Source organism: Typopeltis vanoorti, chromosome 3, assembly GCF_054136105.1.
Source record: "Typopeltis vanoorti isolate ZY-2024b chromosome 3, IOZ_Tvanoo_1.0, whole genome shotgun sequence".
Lineage (NCBI taxonomy): Eukaryota > Metazoa > Arthropoda > Arachnida > Uropygi > Thelyphonidae > Typopeltis > Typopeltis vanoorti.
This window is the reverse complement of record NC_143551.1, coordinates 151,742,436-151,757,974: the sequence shown is the minus strand read 5'-3', so window position 1 is coordinate 151,757,974 and position 15,539 is coordinate 151,742,436. Positions and strand designations below refer to the sequence as shown.

The 15,539-nt window shown below is 38.0% G+C and overlaps 1 protein-coding gene across 1 annotated transcript in view; it reads right to left on the bottom strand.

Annotated features, from left to right (window-relative positions):
* LOC150108658 (uncharacterized) overlaps positions 1 to 15,539 on the bottom strand; it is a 75,285-nt gene that overhangs the window by 26,858 nt on the left and 32,888 nt on the right. The window contains exon 4 of the mRNA XM_090390498.1: positions 901 to 1,047. Coding sequence (XP_090246624.1) covers positions 901 to 1,047 — 147 coding nt within the window. The remainder of the gene's footprint in view (positions 1 to 900; positions 1,048 to 15,539) is intronic.

Genomic DNA, 15,539 nt, shown 5'->3' with positions numbered 1-15,539 from the left:
ATCCACAAGGAGATGTGTTTTGCATTATGGGAGATACTGGGTTAGGAGTTTTGGTAGCTTGCTCCACCTTTGCTAAGAGTTGCCCTGGTGTTGCACTACTTACCCAGGTAAGATAGTACAACACTATATACAGTCCTGAAGATATTTTCAGGCGCAAACTTTGTTTGCTCTCTCTGGGATAAAGAATTAAACCAAATTTATTAGTCTAACCTAGTGAAAAATAAACTTTCAGCCCTTCCCAATATTAAAATAATATTTATAACAAAAGTTCAAGCACTGTTTGCACAAAAATGAAATTGATTACTTTCCAGTTAATAAAGGCAATCCAACAGTTCCTCGATTTTTTACAGCTACACTTGAACATGTTTTCAGAAAACTTCGGTAGGAAAGAAGTTAATCAATCTTTGATTTGTTGATATTGCCATCTTGGAGATGTTAAACACAGTCTAAACAATGCAAGCAAACAAGTAGGACTTAAAATTAATTTTACAAAAACAAAAATCAACTAATACCCCAAAAATTCCTATCTTGCTAGATGTTTATTAAAATGAATCAATTCTAGATTGTAGCTGGGAAAAATAATATCCTTCAACAACAGATAAGACCTAGATTATAACTTAGATTATGGCCATTTTTTGGAAGATAAGACAGACGTATTAGAGTGCTTGGTTTCTTTTCTCTGTACTGTTGGAAGTATTACATGCTTTTGGATAGAGCTTATATCCAAAGGTGAGTGAGTGTTGTTGTTTTGACTATTTGTTTATGATCAACATATCAAAGTATATCTTAAGAGAATGTTATTGTGAATTAAAGACAGCCTTGATGGTTAATTAGTGTAAACAATAGTTACTGTTATAATAAAAATACGAAATTCTTGGGAAAAAAGTCAATGTTACTTACCTTAGCTTTCTGTTCAAAACAAATTTTTAGTGTATTTAGAACACCAACCCACAATTCACGCATAATAGTTCTGAAAGGATCTTCATCCACATTAAGAAATAACATTTCTAAAGTACTGTCTACATATCTGTATAACTCATATATACTCTGCAGTAAAAAAAAAAAATATTAACTGTATGTAATGAGTATACATATTAAAATACTTTTTATAATATCAGCCTACACCCACTAAAGGCTGTTGGAAACCTGCAATACATTAGCACACTAGGTTACTGATTTATCCAGTTTAGTAGCACTTTCTAGAAAAACTAAATAACCCTCTGAATAAATAAAATGGCATTATACAACCCCTGAAAGGATGTGTATTTTGCATTATGGGATACTAAGGCAACTGAAGTGAAGTCATTAGCATCTATATGCAAGCAGCCCAGTTGCAAAGATTCTTCACACTCCAACTTTGTTTACTTACACTTGGATAAAAGATTAAATCAAGAATATAATTTCTTGGCATCTTTAATTTAAATTAAAATGGCAATACTATCTTATTTATTTAGAAAGTTATAAAATGGCACCATAAAATCATATATTTATATGTATTATATGGATTCTCGCATGGGCAGACTATATTGACTTTTAGATGTAATAGTGTGAAGAAATGCAGAATCAATGTATTTCCATGTATTAGTTTTCTTTCTGCAGACAGAGAACCAAACTCTGTCATCTGATTATCTAAGTATGAGCAGGTCTAGAAAGTGAAAACAATTATTGGATTCTTTTCAGCATAAATCTGTTTCTTCAATGAATGGTGTGAATCTCATATATAACTGAATTTGGCTTCAGTAGCCAGGTTAATGACACAAAATCACTACTTACCTAATCCTTGCTGATCTCTGGAAAGAATTCTATTCTCATGAATAAAATTTTGTATTCAATCTGTAATCAGTCTTTCTCTGATACCTTCATCCTGATCTAATTTGATGTCAATGACTTGATTTCTCCCTTATGCAGTAGCACTATTTTTCCTTCTTTGTGTCCAAACAGTTTTTGTTGCCACACCTTCTTGAACAAGTTAACAGCAATGTGTCAGCTCCTTCTCACATTCCTTTAATATACACGATGATATCCTATCCAATTCCAGTCTCATTAAGATTATTTAAAATTCCCAAACATTTCACATTTATGAAATGCTAGTCTCTCTCTCTCTTTCCTTCTTTTCCAATGGCATTAAATACTATTTTCAATCCTTTGACATGGAATAAACTGACAAACATTGGATGAACCTTTCTACTTCATCTTCAAATGATGTCACTAGTGTGCCACTTTCACAGCTTATCTGTTGGAGGTGGATTTGGAAGTAGCAGCATATATATTGTATTCTTAAGTCTTTGGTCATGTTCTAAATAAGAAATTAAATAAGAAATATTTAATGTTAACATTCTAGTGAATAATGTGAATATCTTTAGGTCCAGACAAATTTCACTGACTAGTGTGAGACTATTATTGGAGGCCTGAAATGGCTTGGAAAAAAAAAAAAGTTCCATATTTGGTCTCTAGGGCATGGTTTCAGGTTGTTTAACTCTTAGCCCCCATCCATGGCATACTGATATTCAATAGGTTTACAACTTTTCTTAGATGAAATGGTGAAACATTACAGTATCACGCTAAAAAATAAAAATTTTTACCAGTTTTTATACATCTTTTTTTTTTAATGTGAATCTCACCCAAGAATACCTATTGTACATTAGTACTATGGCCAGACTAAGGGTAAGACAGTTTGGAATCATGCCTTAGAGATCATGGGAATGACCTCTAAGGCATGATTCATCACCAAGCCATTTCAGGCCTCTCATTAAGTAGGATGGTAATCTCACATTAGGCATTGAAATTCATCTCCACCTAAAAATATTCACAATATCCACTGGACTGGAATGCTAATATTAAATATTTTTTATTCATAATTCATTTTTTAATGGATACACAAGATGCTGAGAGAGGGGGAGAGAGAGAGAGAGATGTTTCAATAGCCAGTGAGTTCATTAAATATCAAAACTCAGTACCACTTGCCAAAAAAAAGTGCAAATCCCATTTGCAACTGGGAAAACTTTCACATGTAATTGTTTTTTAATGGATGCTCATATTGTATAAAAATATATAGGTACTATGAGGATTTGAAAATAATGATGATAACACTAATAAGAAAAGAATAATTAGAGAGGAAGAAATACACACCAAAATTCTGCAGCTGTTTGACCTTAGCAGAAGCCACACATAGTTTTGTTTTGTAAAGAACCTCTAGTGTCATACTGTTGTTGACTTTGTAAAAAATGTAAATAACAATTGGCAGTCCTTTTTGTTCAACAAGGAGACAGTTACTGGGAGATCCTGTAGAACTTTTTCAAAAGTTTTTTCTCTAAAAATGTATCTGGGAAGCAGTTTTTGCCTTCATTGTCATACTCTACTGTTAAAAGAGATTCCATAGTCTAAAAATTGCAGATAATTCTTCACTTCATGTCACAAGTGTCTCTCACGAATAGAATTAAATACCTTAAGTATTCTTGTGGCTTATGGTCTATCATCTGGTTGGCCGAGTGGTTAGCATATTCGCTCTCCAGTCAAAAGGCTGCGGGTTCGAATTCCGTCATGGGCATGGGAGATTTTAACTACAGCAGTATAAATTGGGGAGAGGAAGATGCATGTAGCAATAAGGGAATGGGATTTCTAGAATTCTTGAGGGACAAATGTCTTAGGCAACATGTAATAGAGGGAACAAGAGGTTCAAGAGTTTTGGATTTGGTCATAGCATCAGAAGAGTTGATAATAACTGAGATGACATCTCTCCCACTAGTTGGAGAGAGTAACCATATGGTTTTGACTTGGAAGATGAATAGACATGCAGGAGTATCAAAGAGATGGGAACGTATGTGGAATTATAAGGTAGGTGATAATAATAGTCTTAGACATCAACATTGGGGAAGTTTCATGGAGGGAGGAAATGGAAGGCCAGGATATCATTAGTGCTTGGGAAATTGTGAAGGAATATTTGTTAGCAGCAATAGTAAACTGTATTCCACAAGTGAAGAAAAAGACACAATTTGGTGTAAAGTGGATGACAAACAATATTAAACAGGAACTGCATGTGAAAAAGAGCTATGGAAGAGATATAAGGAGACAGGTGAAGAGCAGATGCATGAAGAATATAAGACACAGGCTAGGAGAGTGGCTAGTATGGTAAGGAAGGCGAAACTGGAATATGAGAAGAGATTGGTCCTAAGATCCAAAGAAAATCCTAGGGAATTTTTTAGCTATGTGGCTAGTAGGAGGAGAAATGATTGTGGAAGAATGACATTGTGGGATAAAAATGGGAATAGGGTGACTGATGCAGAGGACCTAGTGGACATAGCGGAATTGTTCAATTAACACTTTATTGGTGTATTTCATCCTGGATGAGTAAATTTTAATACTAGAGGGATAGGGCAGATTCGAGGTTAAGAGGTGCAGGAGGAGAGCATGTTCCAAATACTGAGTACTCTGGATGTCAGTAAAGCTGTGGGACTGGATGGCATTTCACCATGAGTTTTGAGAGAATGTGCTAAGGAACTGACAGCTCCTTTGACCTGGCTTTTCAATCAAAGTCTGGCTACGGGAAAAGTGCCCAGGGAATGGAAGAAAGGTAAGATAGTGCCATTGAATAAGGGAGGTAGCAGACTGGAAGCGTCTAATTATAGGCCAGTTTGTGTGTCATCAGTAGTTGTTAAGATCGTATAGAAATTAGTTAGGGTACATATACAACATTGGGCAGTTGAGAGTAATGTTATCTGTGAGAGTCAACATAGATTTGTGAGGGGGGGGCACTTTTGTTTTAGTAATATGATAGCCTTTTATAATAAAGTTACAAGAGCAGTAGATGAGGGAAAGGCATATACTGCCATTTTCTTGGATTTAGCGAAGTAATTTGACAGGATGCCACATGATATGCTGATATTTAAGCCACAGCACAGGAAATTGGGAGGAAGAGGGTGAGGAGTGGTTTCTTTGCATGAAGGGTGGTTGAACCGTGGAATGCATTGCCTGATAGAGTGGTGAGAGTGAGACCGGTCAATGAGTTTAAGGAGTCGTATGATAGACTTTGTGTTTCCTAGAAGTGACCTCCCACGATGAGTCTTGATAGACTTATGTTTCCTAGGAAGGAGCTCCCGTGATGAGTCTTTTGACTCCTTGGAAGCATAAATAATAATGATAATAATAATAATGAAATAATGGGTTTAATTGGTGGTGCATTAGGATTAGTGAGACAGCAGGTATGCAGAGTAGCAAGCATGCAAGTGTAAATGGCAGCAAAAAGTAACTGAAGAGATGAAAGCAATGTTTGTGAAGATGAAGCAAGAGATGAAGTGTATGAGGAATGAAATGAGAAGAATTATAGAGTTGCATAGTGTGGGCAAGAATGGGATGAAAGATGGCCATTTGAAAGAGATGTTGAATAATTTGAGAGTAGCTCTGTATGGGGATTTGATGGTGAGTGAAATGGTGCTCATGGTTTGTGTTTGTAGAGATAGAATGAGCAGGGTGATTGAAGCATTGGATATGAGAAGTACGTGAGCTAAAGAGTAGGCAGGGGTAGTAGGCATGAATAATTTGTTGGTAACAAGCAGAATGTAACGATGGATGTCAGGAGGTTGTTGAGAAGAATAAAAGATGACAGTGTGGTAGGAAAGGTAATCAGTGTGTTGCCAAATATGATAATGAAGTTGAGACAGCAGCAAAGATTATGAATGGTATGCTAGCACAGTTATGTGAGGAGAAAGGAGTTAATTTTATAAATGTGTGGGGTGAATTTGAGGGACAGATGAAATTGTATAAGGGAGGCTACATTTAAAAAGATTTGGTGTGAGTTCAGTTGGAAAAACTGTTGTTACAAGAGAGAGAGTAATGAAAGAAGTGAATGAAAAACCTGAGGAAGCAACAGGTGATCTGGAAGAGCACAAGATTAGAATGGAGAGAGCTTGTTTAGAAGTGGTGAGTGGAATGAGTGAATAGAAATAAAGGAAAACAAACAAAGGGCAGATAGGGAAATGGGAGGGGGTCAGGGCAGGTGGGAAGACTGTGTGAGAAGTGTGGATGATGGTTACAGGAGTGGATGGGTGAGCGTACAAGAAAGGATCGATATGATCCTAAATGTTTCCCCTACATGTCTGATCATATCGATCCTTTCTGGAGAGAGGTGTAAGATCAGTGATGATAGAAAAGAACGGCTGTGTGTATGGAGAAGTCATATCTGAGAAGTGGAGGTCAGTGAAATTTGCTATAGAACCAGAAATGAGCTACTATGTATGTTTATGAATACCAGAAGTATTCAAAATAAGGGGGAATGAAACTGTAGTATTGATAGAGTTCATTTGCCCCAAAATTGTCAGAATAAGTGAGACGTGGCCGGATGAGGATAACATTCTGACAAGAATTGAGATGGAGAGATATGAAATTTTTCATGAAGATGGACAGGACAGAAAGGGAGTGCCGTTAACGGTAGCAGAGGATTTGTTGGAGGTGGACAGGATGAAATATTTAGTTATGTGTTGCTCCAGAACTGGTAATGTGGAGAATAGTGAGAAGGAAATGCATAGGCAAATCGGTTTGGCTAATATGAAAAGGGTGATCATTAATGATGGGGAATTACAATTATGGTAAATAGATGAGAATGGAGAGAGCAAACAGAATGGAGGCAAACAGAATTAATTTGTTGAGTTTTTGAGAGACAACTATTTTGGACAGTATGTAACAGAGAGTACACAAGGACCAAGGGTCTTGAATATGATTATCTCATTAGAGGATGCTACTGTAAATGTGCTGTCAAATCTTTCTTCCAAATTTTACTCCAGTTGATGAAAGTGACCATGAAATCATCACTTGGGTGGTGGCCAGCCATATGAGGATTTCTATGAGAAAGGAATATATGTGGAACTATAAGGCTGCTGATTAAGACAAATTCATTAGATGGTTTGCAGCTATAAGATGGAATGAGGCACTGGACAAGAAGGAGATAAATGCTGCTTGGTCCCTGCTCAGGAACTATTTGGCATAGACAATAAATGTACTCCCAAGGTTAGGATAATAAATAAGGAAGTGTAAAATAGATGACTGAAGAGTCATCTATTTTACAACCTAGAAGAAAGAGGCATTGTGGATGGAGCACAAGATGAGTGGCAATAATTAGTTACATGAGGAACAGAAAGAGCAAGCAATAAATGATTCACTTGGCAAGGGTAGCAAAACTGTGGTATGCACAGCAGTTAGCAAATGAGTCCAAAAGAAATCCCAGCGAGTTTTTTCAACAGATGGCCAGTAAAAAAAAGAATGATAATCACTGAGGAGGGTATAGAAGAGTTGTTCAATGAGCAATTCATTAAGATATTCCATCCTTGTGAATGTAGCATAATGCAGAACTTGAGAGCAATGGGAAAGGGAGAAGAACTACTTGTGGTGAGTGAGCAGGAGATATATGAAGAATTGAGTCAACTTGTCACCAAGGCTGTAGGACTTCATGGTATATCACTCCCTTGTCTTGAGGGAACTTCCCAGGGAGTTAACGATAAGTTTAACTTATCTCTTTAACATGAATGTTGGCCTGGTTGGTGTAATTGCTCAACTAACTGGCCAGATCAAATCTCATCGTGGTCATGAATGTTTACGATTCCTGTGATGAGTCCTTGGAGGTGTTACGTAATAATAATAATAATGAATTTCAGATTGGCCCAAGTTCCAAAGAAGTTGAAAAAGAACTAAATTGTTCCTCTTCTGACAAGGGAGTGATAAAACTAAGGCTTTGAATTATAGGCTAATCTGCTAATCTTGAGTTGTGGTCAGAGTGTTAGAGAGGCAAGTGAGGACCAGGGTTCAGAACTGGGTTGACAGCAGCAGAATTCTTTTTGGTGATGCATGGGTCTACTAAAGGAAGACTGTGTTTTAGCAATCTACTTACTCATTATAAACAAGGTGACAAATGCACTGGACCAGTGGGATGCATATACAGTGGCATATTTAGATTTTGCAAATGCTTTTGATAGATTGCCACATTGAAGCTAGTAATTAAATTTGTACAGATAAGGTTGGATAGCAAATTAATGGGTTGGACTGAAGACTGGCTGTGTGATAGGTATCAACCAGCTGTGTATGGAGGAGTGATACCCAAGAACAGGAAGGTCACTAGTAGTGTGCCCCAAGGGTGATGTTTATTCTATTATTATTACAGGCAACTCCAAGGAGTTCTTAGACTCGTCAAAGAAGGCCCTAAACGTCATATCAAAAAACTATCAGACATTTGCGCAGTATCTATCATACTTTGCTTTGAACTCATTCACAGTCATGTTGTGGGTGCCATGACTCGGGCAACCTATGCCACTCATTCACTACTCTCCAAACTAAAAACCTAGTTCTAACATCCTTGCTAACTATGCTCTTACTCAGGTTCCATGAATGGCCCCTAGTTTGCTCACCAACACACCTGTTCTGAAAAATTGCCTCTGAATTAATCTTGTAAAAACCTCTCAGTAATTTGTATGTCTGAATCATATCACCCCTTTTCCACCTATCAACCAGTTTCTGTAATCCACAATTCTTCATTCAACCTGCTCTTGCAAGGTTCATTCTATAGACCTGCTACCATCTTGGTCACTCACCTCTGGATCCTCTCCACCTCCTCCTCATCACTAAGAAACCCTAGTACCCAGATCTGTGCGAAGTAGCCAAGGTGGGGGATCTTATAAAGGCTCGATAAAGAGGAACAATAATTTGCTTGTTTCTGCTAGTCAAAGTATTCTTTGGTAACCAAGTGATCTGATGAGTTGCTTTAGCTACTTTTGCCATGTACACCCCTAAACTTTAACTCCCTATCCACAAACACTCCCAACTCTCTGGTTTCATCAATTTCCTGGAGTACAGTTCTACCAATTTGGTATACAGGTAGTAATCTTTTCACAACAAAATGCATAACCTTACACTTTGCCACATTAAACTGACATCCATGTTCCTTTTCCTAGTCTGCCAATCTATCCAAATCATTCTGCAAAATTTTGACATCATCTCTATTAACTAATGCTCTAACCAATTTGCATCATCAGCAAATAACTGAACAGTTCCTCTCAGATCCTTTCCTATGTCATTTATGAGCAAATTAAACAGTAGCGGTCCAAGAACAGAACCCTGCGGCACACCACTAGTCACAGGGTTTCTTTTGGACTCTACTCCTGAATAAACTACTCTCTGATATCTCTCCATCAATCACCCTCCAATCTATCTCACTAGCCCTATATCCATCCCCATGTGCTGCAGTTTATTGATTAGAATTCCATGTGGTATCCTGTCTTAGGCATTTGTAAAGTCCAGCAGTATCACTGTAAACTCATTACTTTTATCTGCCTCAGCTGTAACTGTATTATAAAACATGAGCAAGTTACTGAGGCATGACCGACCCTTCACAAAACCATGCTCCCCCCGCCAACTACAGTATCTCATATTCATCTATCCATTCCTGTATTTTGCTCTTGTCGAACTTCTCCAATGTTTTGACAACAACTCCTGATCTGCCGATCAGTCGGCTACATCAGTCTTGGAGCCTCCTTTATGCAATGGAACTATTTTTTCCCCCTGGTCATTTCCTTCATGACACTACAAAGTAGGAAGCATTGCATTGTCCAGAATGTTCAGATACCTCTCAAAGTTCAAGGTTCATAGCACCACAAACAGAAGTCTGAGGCCAGACCAGGAAAAACAGGACCACACCATTACATTATGCACTCTGATAAGAGATGTTCACCAGGCATATACCACACCAACACCTATCCATCTGCTCAGTAGAGGATGTAATGTGATTCATCACTCCATAACACAAATTTCCAAGCTTCCACATCCCACTGTACATGTTCTTTACACCACTGGAGACGCCGCTTCATGTTTGTCGGGTAATGTGGGACTTGCATATTGCAATCCTATCATGAAAACACGTGTTGTGAGCTTCAGTTCTGAATGTTTTTGTACAGATTCATGTTCTAGTTGATGCCCAGAATGGTGGTTTAAACATATCGTGCTTCGTAGCTTCCTACATCATGTTTGGTGAGTGTGGTGGGTCATCCACTGTAGGTAGCATGTGCAGTTAACTCCCGGCACTTCCATCTCAGTATGGTATCACTGACTGTTGATCTGGGATAGCCCAATTTGTCAAACGGATAGGCCTGCAGTATGACATCCTATCACAATGCCTCTTGCAAACTCCGTCAGTTTCCTTCTTGTAGCCATTTCACCTGGACACAGTTTCACCTGGGAGTATCATATTTCTCCAATTTGTACTGGCTCCAAACATGTGGCATGATGTACCTTGTCTGTGGGGGTTTCTGTTGATCTCTTTCTAAGCAGTGTATATCCATCCCATTCCAAAAAAAGAGGAGACAAAAACCTGCCATCCAACTACCTACCTATTGCCATCACCTCAATCCTCTTCAAAATAATGGAGTAAGTTATCAATGGTCAACTTCTTTACAACCTAGAAGCTCCTTACCAGTTAATCAGCAACCACAAGCATTGGATTCCCACAATCCAGATCTATGGTTGATATCTTAGTCTAAATCACTCACCACTGGACGGTTTGGAGAGGTTTGGAAAAATGTGCTATCTCCCTTGACATTTCCAAGGCTTTTGATCATGTTTGGCTTTGCAAACTACCTTCCTTCAATCTTCCTATCACCCTCTGTAATAACTGGAATTCCAGCTTTCTCTCCAGTTGTTCACTGCATGATGGATGGTACCCAGTGCATCCACCATGACATGCTTTTGATATGACATCCATGGCATGCATGGCAAAGTCTTCGAGCTTTGCCATGCATGCCGGAGTGCCTCAGGGCTCAATTCTCTCGCTCACCCTCTTTCTCTTAAACATAAATAATCTACAACAAATCCTACATAGCTTTGCCGAAAATAGCACTCTTTATTTATCCTGCTCCTTTGACAAAACACGTAGTTCCCAGACATCCTTTATATCAAAATCAATGCAACCAGTACCTTAAACACTGATCTCCATACCATCCTTCAGTGGGGCAAGGATAACCTAATCGCCTTCAATGTTGCCAAAATGTAGTCCTGCCTTTTCTCTTGCAAAAGGGATCTCAGTTCAACTTCCCTCATCCTCAGCAATACACACACATCACCAGACATAATGAACTATCTCTCCTTGGACTGACATTCACTTCCAATTTCTCTTGGGCACAAACACATCACACCAATAGTTTTCTCAGCTTCTAAGAAACTAGGAATTCTATGCTCCAGAAGCTGTTTTATGCCCAGCTATTAACCCTATATAAATACCAAATCCACCCTTAGAATATACTGCTCACACATTTGGGATGGTGTACTTAAAACTTCCTTAAAAATTCTTCCCTTCCCTGACAGGCTCACTTCAACCTATATCTCACAGACAATGTTTGACTCTATGTCTCTTCTAAAGGTACTTCCATGGTTACTGCTCCAGTGAATTGGCAAACATCATTCCTCCAGTTGCTGTTAGGTCTATTAAGAGTAGCAGCTGTCCAACATCCCTTTACAGTATAGCTGCCAAGTCATCGAACCTACTTCTCCTCTTTCTCATTTATTCTATCTACCATTGTCCTCTTGAGCAGCTTTTCCCATGATTCCCAAACTTTTACCAAACTTCTCTTTAAGAAGAATGTTGATAGGTTTCTTCTTTCTCAACCCTTATCTGTACCTCACACATGACACTGATGTGTTATAAGTTCTTGTACTTCTGGTGTGTAGGATATATATATATATCACTAATTTCTTCTCTGATATGACTGCAAATCCAAAAGTTTTGCTAATGCAGAAAAGAAAGAAAGAAGAGTATAATTCAATATAATTATACTTTTTTTCTTTTACACCAATCTACAAAAAAAAAAAAAAAAAAACCTTAGAACATCTAAATGTATAGTTTTAAATTATTATCTCCAAACCGTTCTTCAGTGTTGTCTAATAACTTTATTGCCTTCTGTGCTAGCAAAACTTAATTATCTTATTTCTTGAAATAAATAAAATGAAAAAAAAAAAAAAAATTTCTTCCCCTCACTCTTGCCTACAGTTACACCCAAATCTGTAGGTATACTGATTGAGATCTCTTGCTCTCACAACTTGAACTCTAAACTTTCTTCTGCTCTATGCCATAACACTTCCTCAGCATTTGAAAAACTAGTTTTTTTTCCCTTTCTTTTTTTTTTTTCACCAAGTATTAACTCTGTAGAAATTACAAATCCATTTCTCATATCTGCAATGGTGCTTGGTGAAACTACATTTTCACATAATATACATTTTTTTATAGGATTTGCATGGTTACTGTTCATTCATCAGAACTGGTATCAAGAATTAAAGTAAACAACAAAAAGGGAATTATAGAAAATCGAGCAGCATTTAGAGGGACACAGGTAGAATAAAAACTTTCAGCAGCATAATGGAAAACAACAAAGCACAGAATTGGGAAAGTTAGTGAGTAATAATGAAAATCAGGTAAGCCAAGTTGATTGTAAAGAAGGATGCTATTTGGTATGGTGAATCTATCATAAGACATGTCATCGATGAGTGGGTTATAACATTAAGTTTCTAAGAGTAAAAATTAAAAGTATAGCACAAGTAATTGGAAAACAGAAAAGCAAAGCAAAAGGTATTTCTGGTAGGTACCAACGACTTAACTAGCAATAAATTCAGTATGAGAGAGGATATGAAAAGGTTGTTGGAGGAAGTGAGAGAAGAGTGAGAAAGTAAAAATCATTAGTATATTACCTACATATGATGGGAATGAATTATGAAAAGGGTTATGATGGCAAATATTTTGATGTGTAGGCTGTGTAGAAGGAATAGATACGAGTTTTGGATGTGAGGAGTGAGATTTGAAGGAAGAACAGATTCATATAAGATATCTGTGTTTGACATCGGGAGTCTTGAAACATTATTAATCGATATGAAACACAGAGAGTCATAGAAACTGAATTATGATTGGAAGAACTGTGAGAATGTGTGAGTGAGAGTGACAAGGTTAGGTAACTGCGTTAATGATAGGAATGGTTATTATTATGGAAATGATTATGAAGAGAGAATGATTATGTGTTTGTCCAGTGAGGACTTAACAAACATGTGTAAAGACGTCTGCATAAAAAACTAGATAAGAACAGAGATCTGCAAGTTGTCGAACTGTGTCATGCAGACCACAGACAAGAGTATACAACAAAGCATGTAGGTAACTCATTATGTCCATGAATGCTAGGGGCATCCGAAATAAAGGAATAGAAACAATGAAAGAATAACTACTGAATGCAGATGGCATGTGGGTGACTGATGCAGAAGAGATTATTATTATTATTATTATTTAGGCCTCCATGGAGTCAAAAGACTCATTGCAGGAGGTCCCTCCTAGGAAACATAAAGTCTGTCATATAACTCCTTAAACTCATTGACCATTCTCCCCATTCTATCAGGCAATGCATTCCACGGTTCAACCATCCTCTATGCAAAGAAACCACTCCTCACCCTCTTTCTCACAGTTTCATTTTGTAACTTCCAGGGATGGCCCCTTCTCATTATTCCTTCCCACTGTTCAACCAAGCGAAAAAAAACCCCAGTGTCAACCCTGTAACCACCTCTCAACAGTTTAAAAGTCTCAATCATATCACCTCTCCTTCTTCTATCCACATTCCTCAGCCGATCCTCATAACTAATATTGTACAGTCCTGAAACCATATTTTTTATCTGCCTTTGTACCCTTTCCACAGTTAATTTATCCCCTTCAAATCCTGGGGACTAAATCTGAGAACAATAGTCTAAGTGTGGTCTCATCATGGTAATGGAATGATGACTCTTTTATCTCTGCAGGTCAGTGTCCTTCTCATTATTGCAGCGATCCTCTGTGTTACCTTCACCACCTTTGCAATATGTCCCCTGAATTTCAGGTTTCTATCAATCATCAACCCCAGATCTCTTGTCTCCCCTACTTCCTCCAGTATAGCTCCTCCAATCTGCACTATTACTAATAACCTTCCCAGCTTCACATCATCCACAAACAACTGAATATCCCACTGCAACAATCCACGCAGTCACTGACAACGTCATTGATATAAAGGTTAAACAATATAGGTCCAATACTGAGCCCTGTGGGACCCCACTTGTAACCCCTCTGCTTCCTTGTAACTGCCCCACAATACACAACTCTCTGATACCTATCGGACAGCCAATCCTGAATCCAGTTGACCAACCTGACATTCAGACCCATGTGCTGCAACTTAAATATCAGCTTATCATGTGGCACCCTGTCAAATGCCTTCGCTAAATCCAAAAAAATGGCAGTATATGCCTTTCCCTCATCCACTGCTTTTGTAACTTTATTATAAAAGGCTATCATATTACTAAAACAATAGCACCCCTTTCACAAATCCATGTTGACTCTCACAGATAACATTACCCTCAACTGCCCAATGTTGTATATGGCCCTTAACTAATTTCTCCAAGATCTTAACAACTACTGATGACACACAAACTGGCCAATAATTGGATACTTCCAGTCTGCTACTGCACATTATGCAATGGCACTATCTTACCTTCCTTCCATTCCCTGGGCATCTTTCCCGCAGTCAGACTTTCATTGAAAAGCCGAGTCAAAGAAGCTGTCAGTTCTTTAGCACATTCTCTCAAAACTCGTGGTGAAATACCATCCAATTGCACATTTATTTAGCATATGGCTCACACATGAGGGGGCGCTAGTGGGTCAAGCGCTACGAACGTGTTTTGAAGAGCTCCTGATTCAGATAAGTTTTACTAGGAATAATTAAGTATATATGCGTAATTGTTTAAGTAAGAGCAGCTGTAAACGTTGTACGCTACCGATATTATTAGTGTGGGGTTTTTTTTCTTGCTTAAACTAAATACGAAAACATTAATATTAGACCTAGTAACCTGCAGAGAAAAAAAAAAAAAATGGCGGCGGCATTGTCATTCCATGATTTTAATTTGGATTTCAGTCGGTTCGTTAAGTGTGAGGTCTGTTATATGTATTCCTTCGACTACATAAATGATTTGTGGATGTTTAGTGCGGATGGAAGAAGGGTGTGTGCGAAATGTGACCTGAACGAGGAATTGATGAATGCGAATATGAAGTTGATGACAGAAAGTGCTAGTACCGATTGCGTCGCGAGTGCACGTTTGAAAGAGAAGGATGGCGAGAAAGACAGGCGAAAAAATGTTAAAAAATCAGGAAAAAAGAAAAAGAGCGATTTGACAACCGTAACGGATGTTAAAAGGGACGAAAGTGAGGCGGAAAGAAACGAAATTGAGAGAATGAATGAAAGTAGAAATGGCGTGGTGCAGAAATCACAAGTAAAAAAAATCGAAAGAATGAATGATAGCGAAAAAAGAATGACTGATGGCGAAAGTTGGACGCATGTTGGAACGAAAGTACTGAACCAAAGAAAGATGAATGACAGTAAAAGTGAGAAGAATGATAGCGAAAGTTGGACGCATGTTAGTCCGAAAGTACGGAAACAAAGAAAGATAAGTGAGAGTGAAAGTGAGAAGAATGATAGTGAAAGTTGGACGTATGTTGGACCGAAAGTACGGAAACA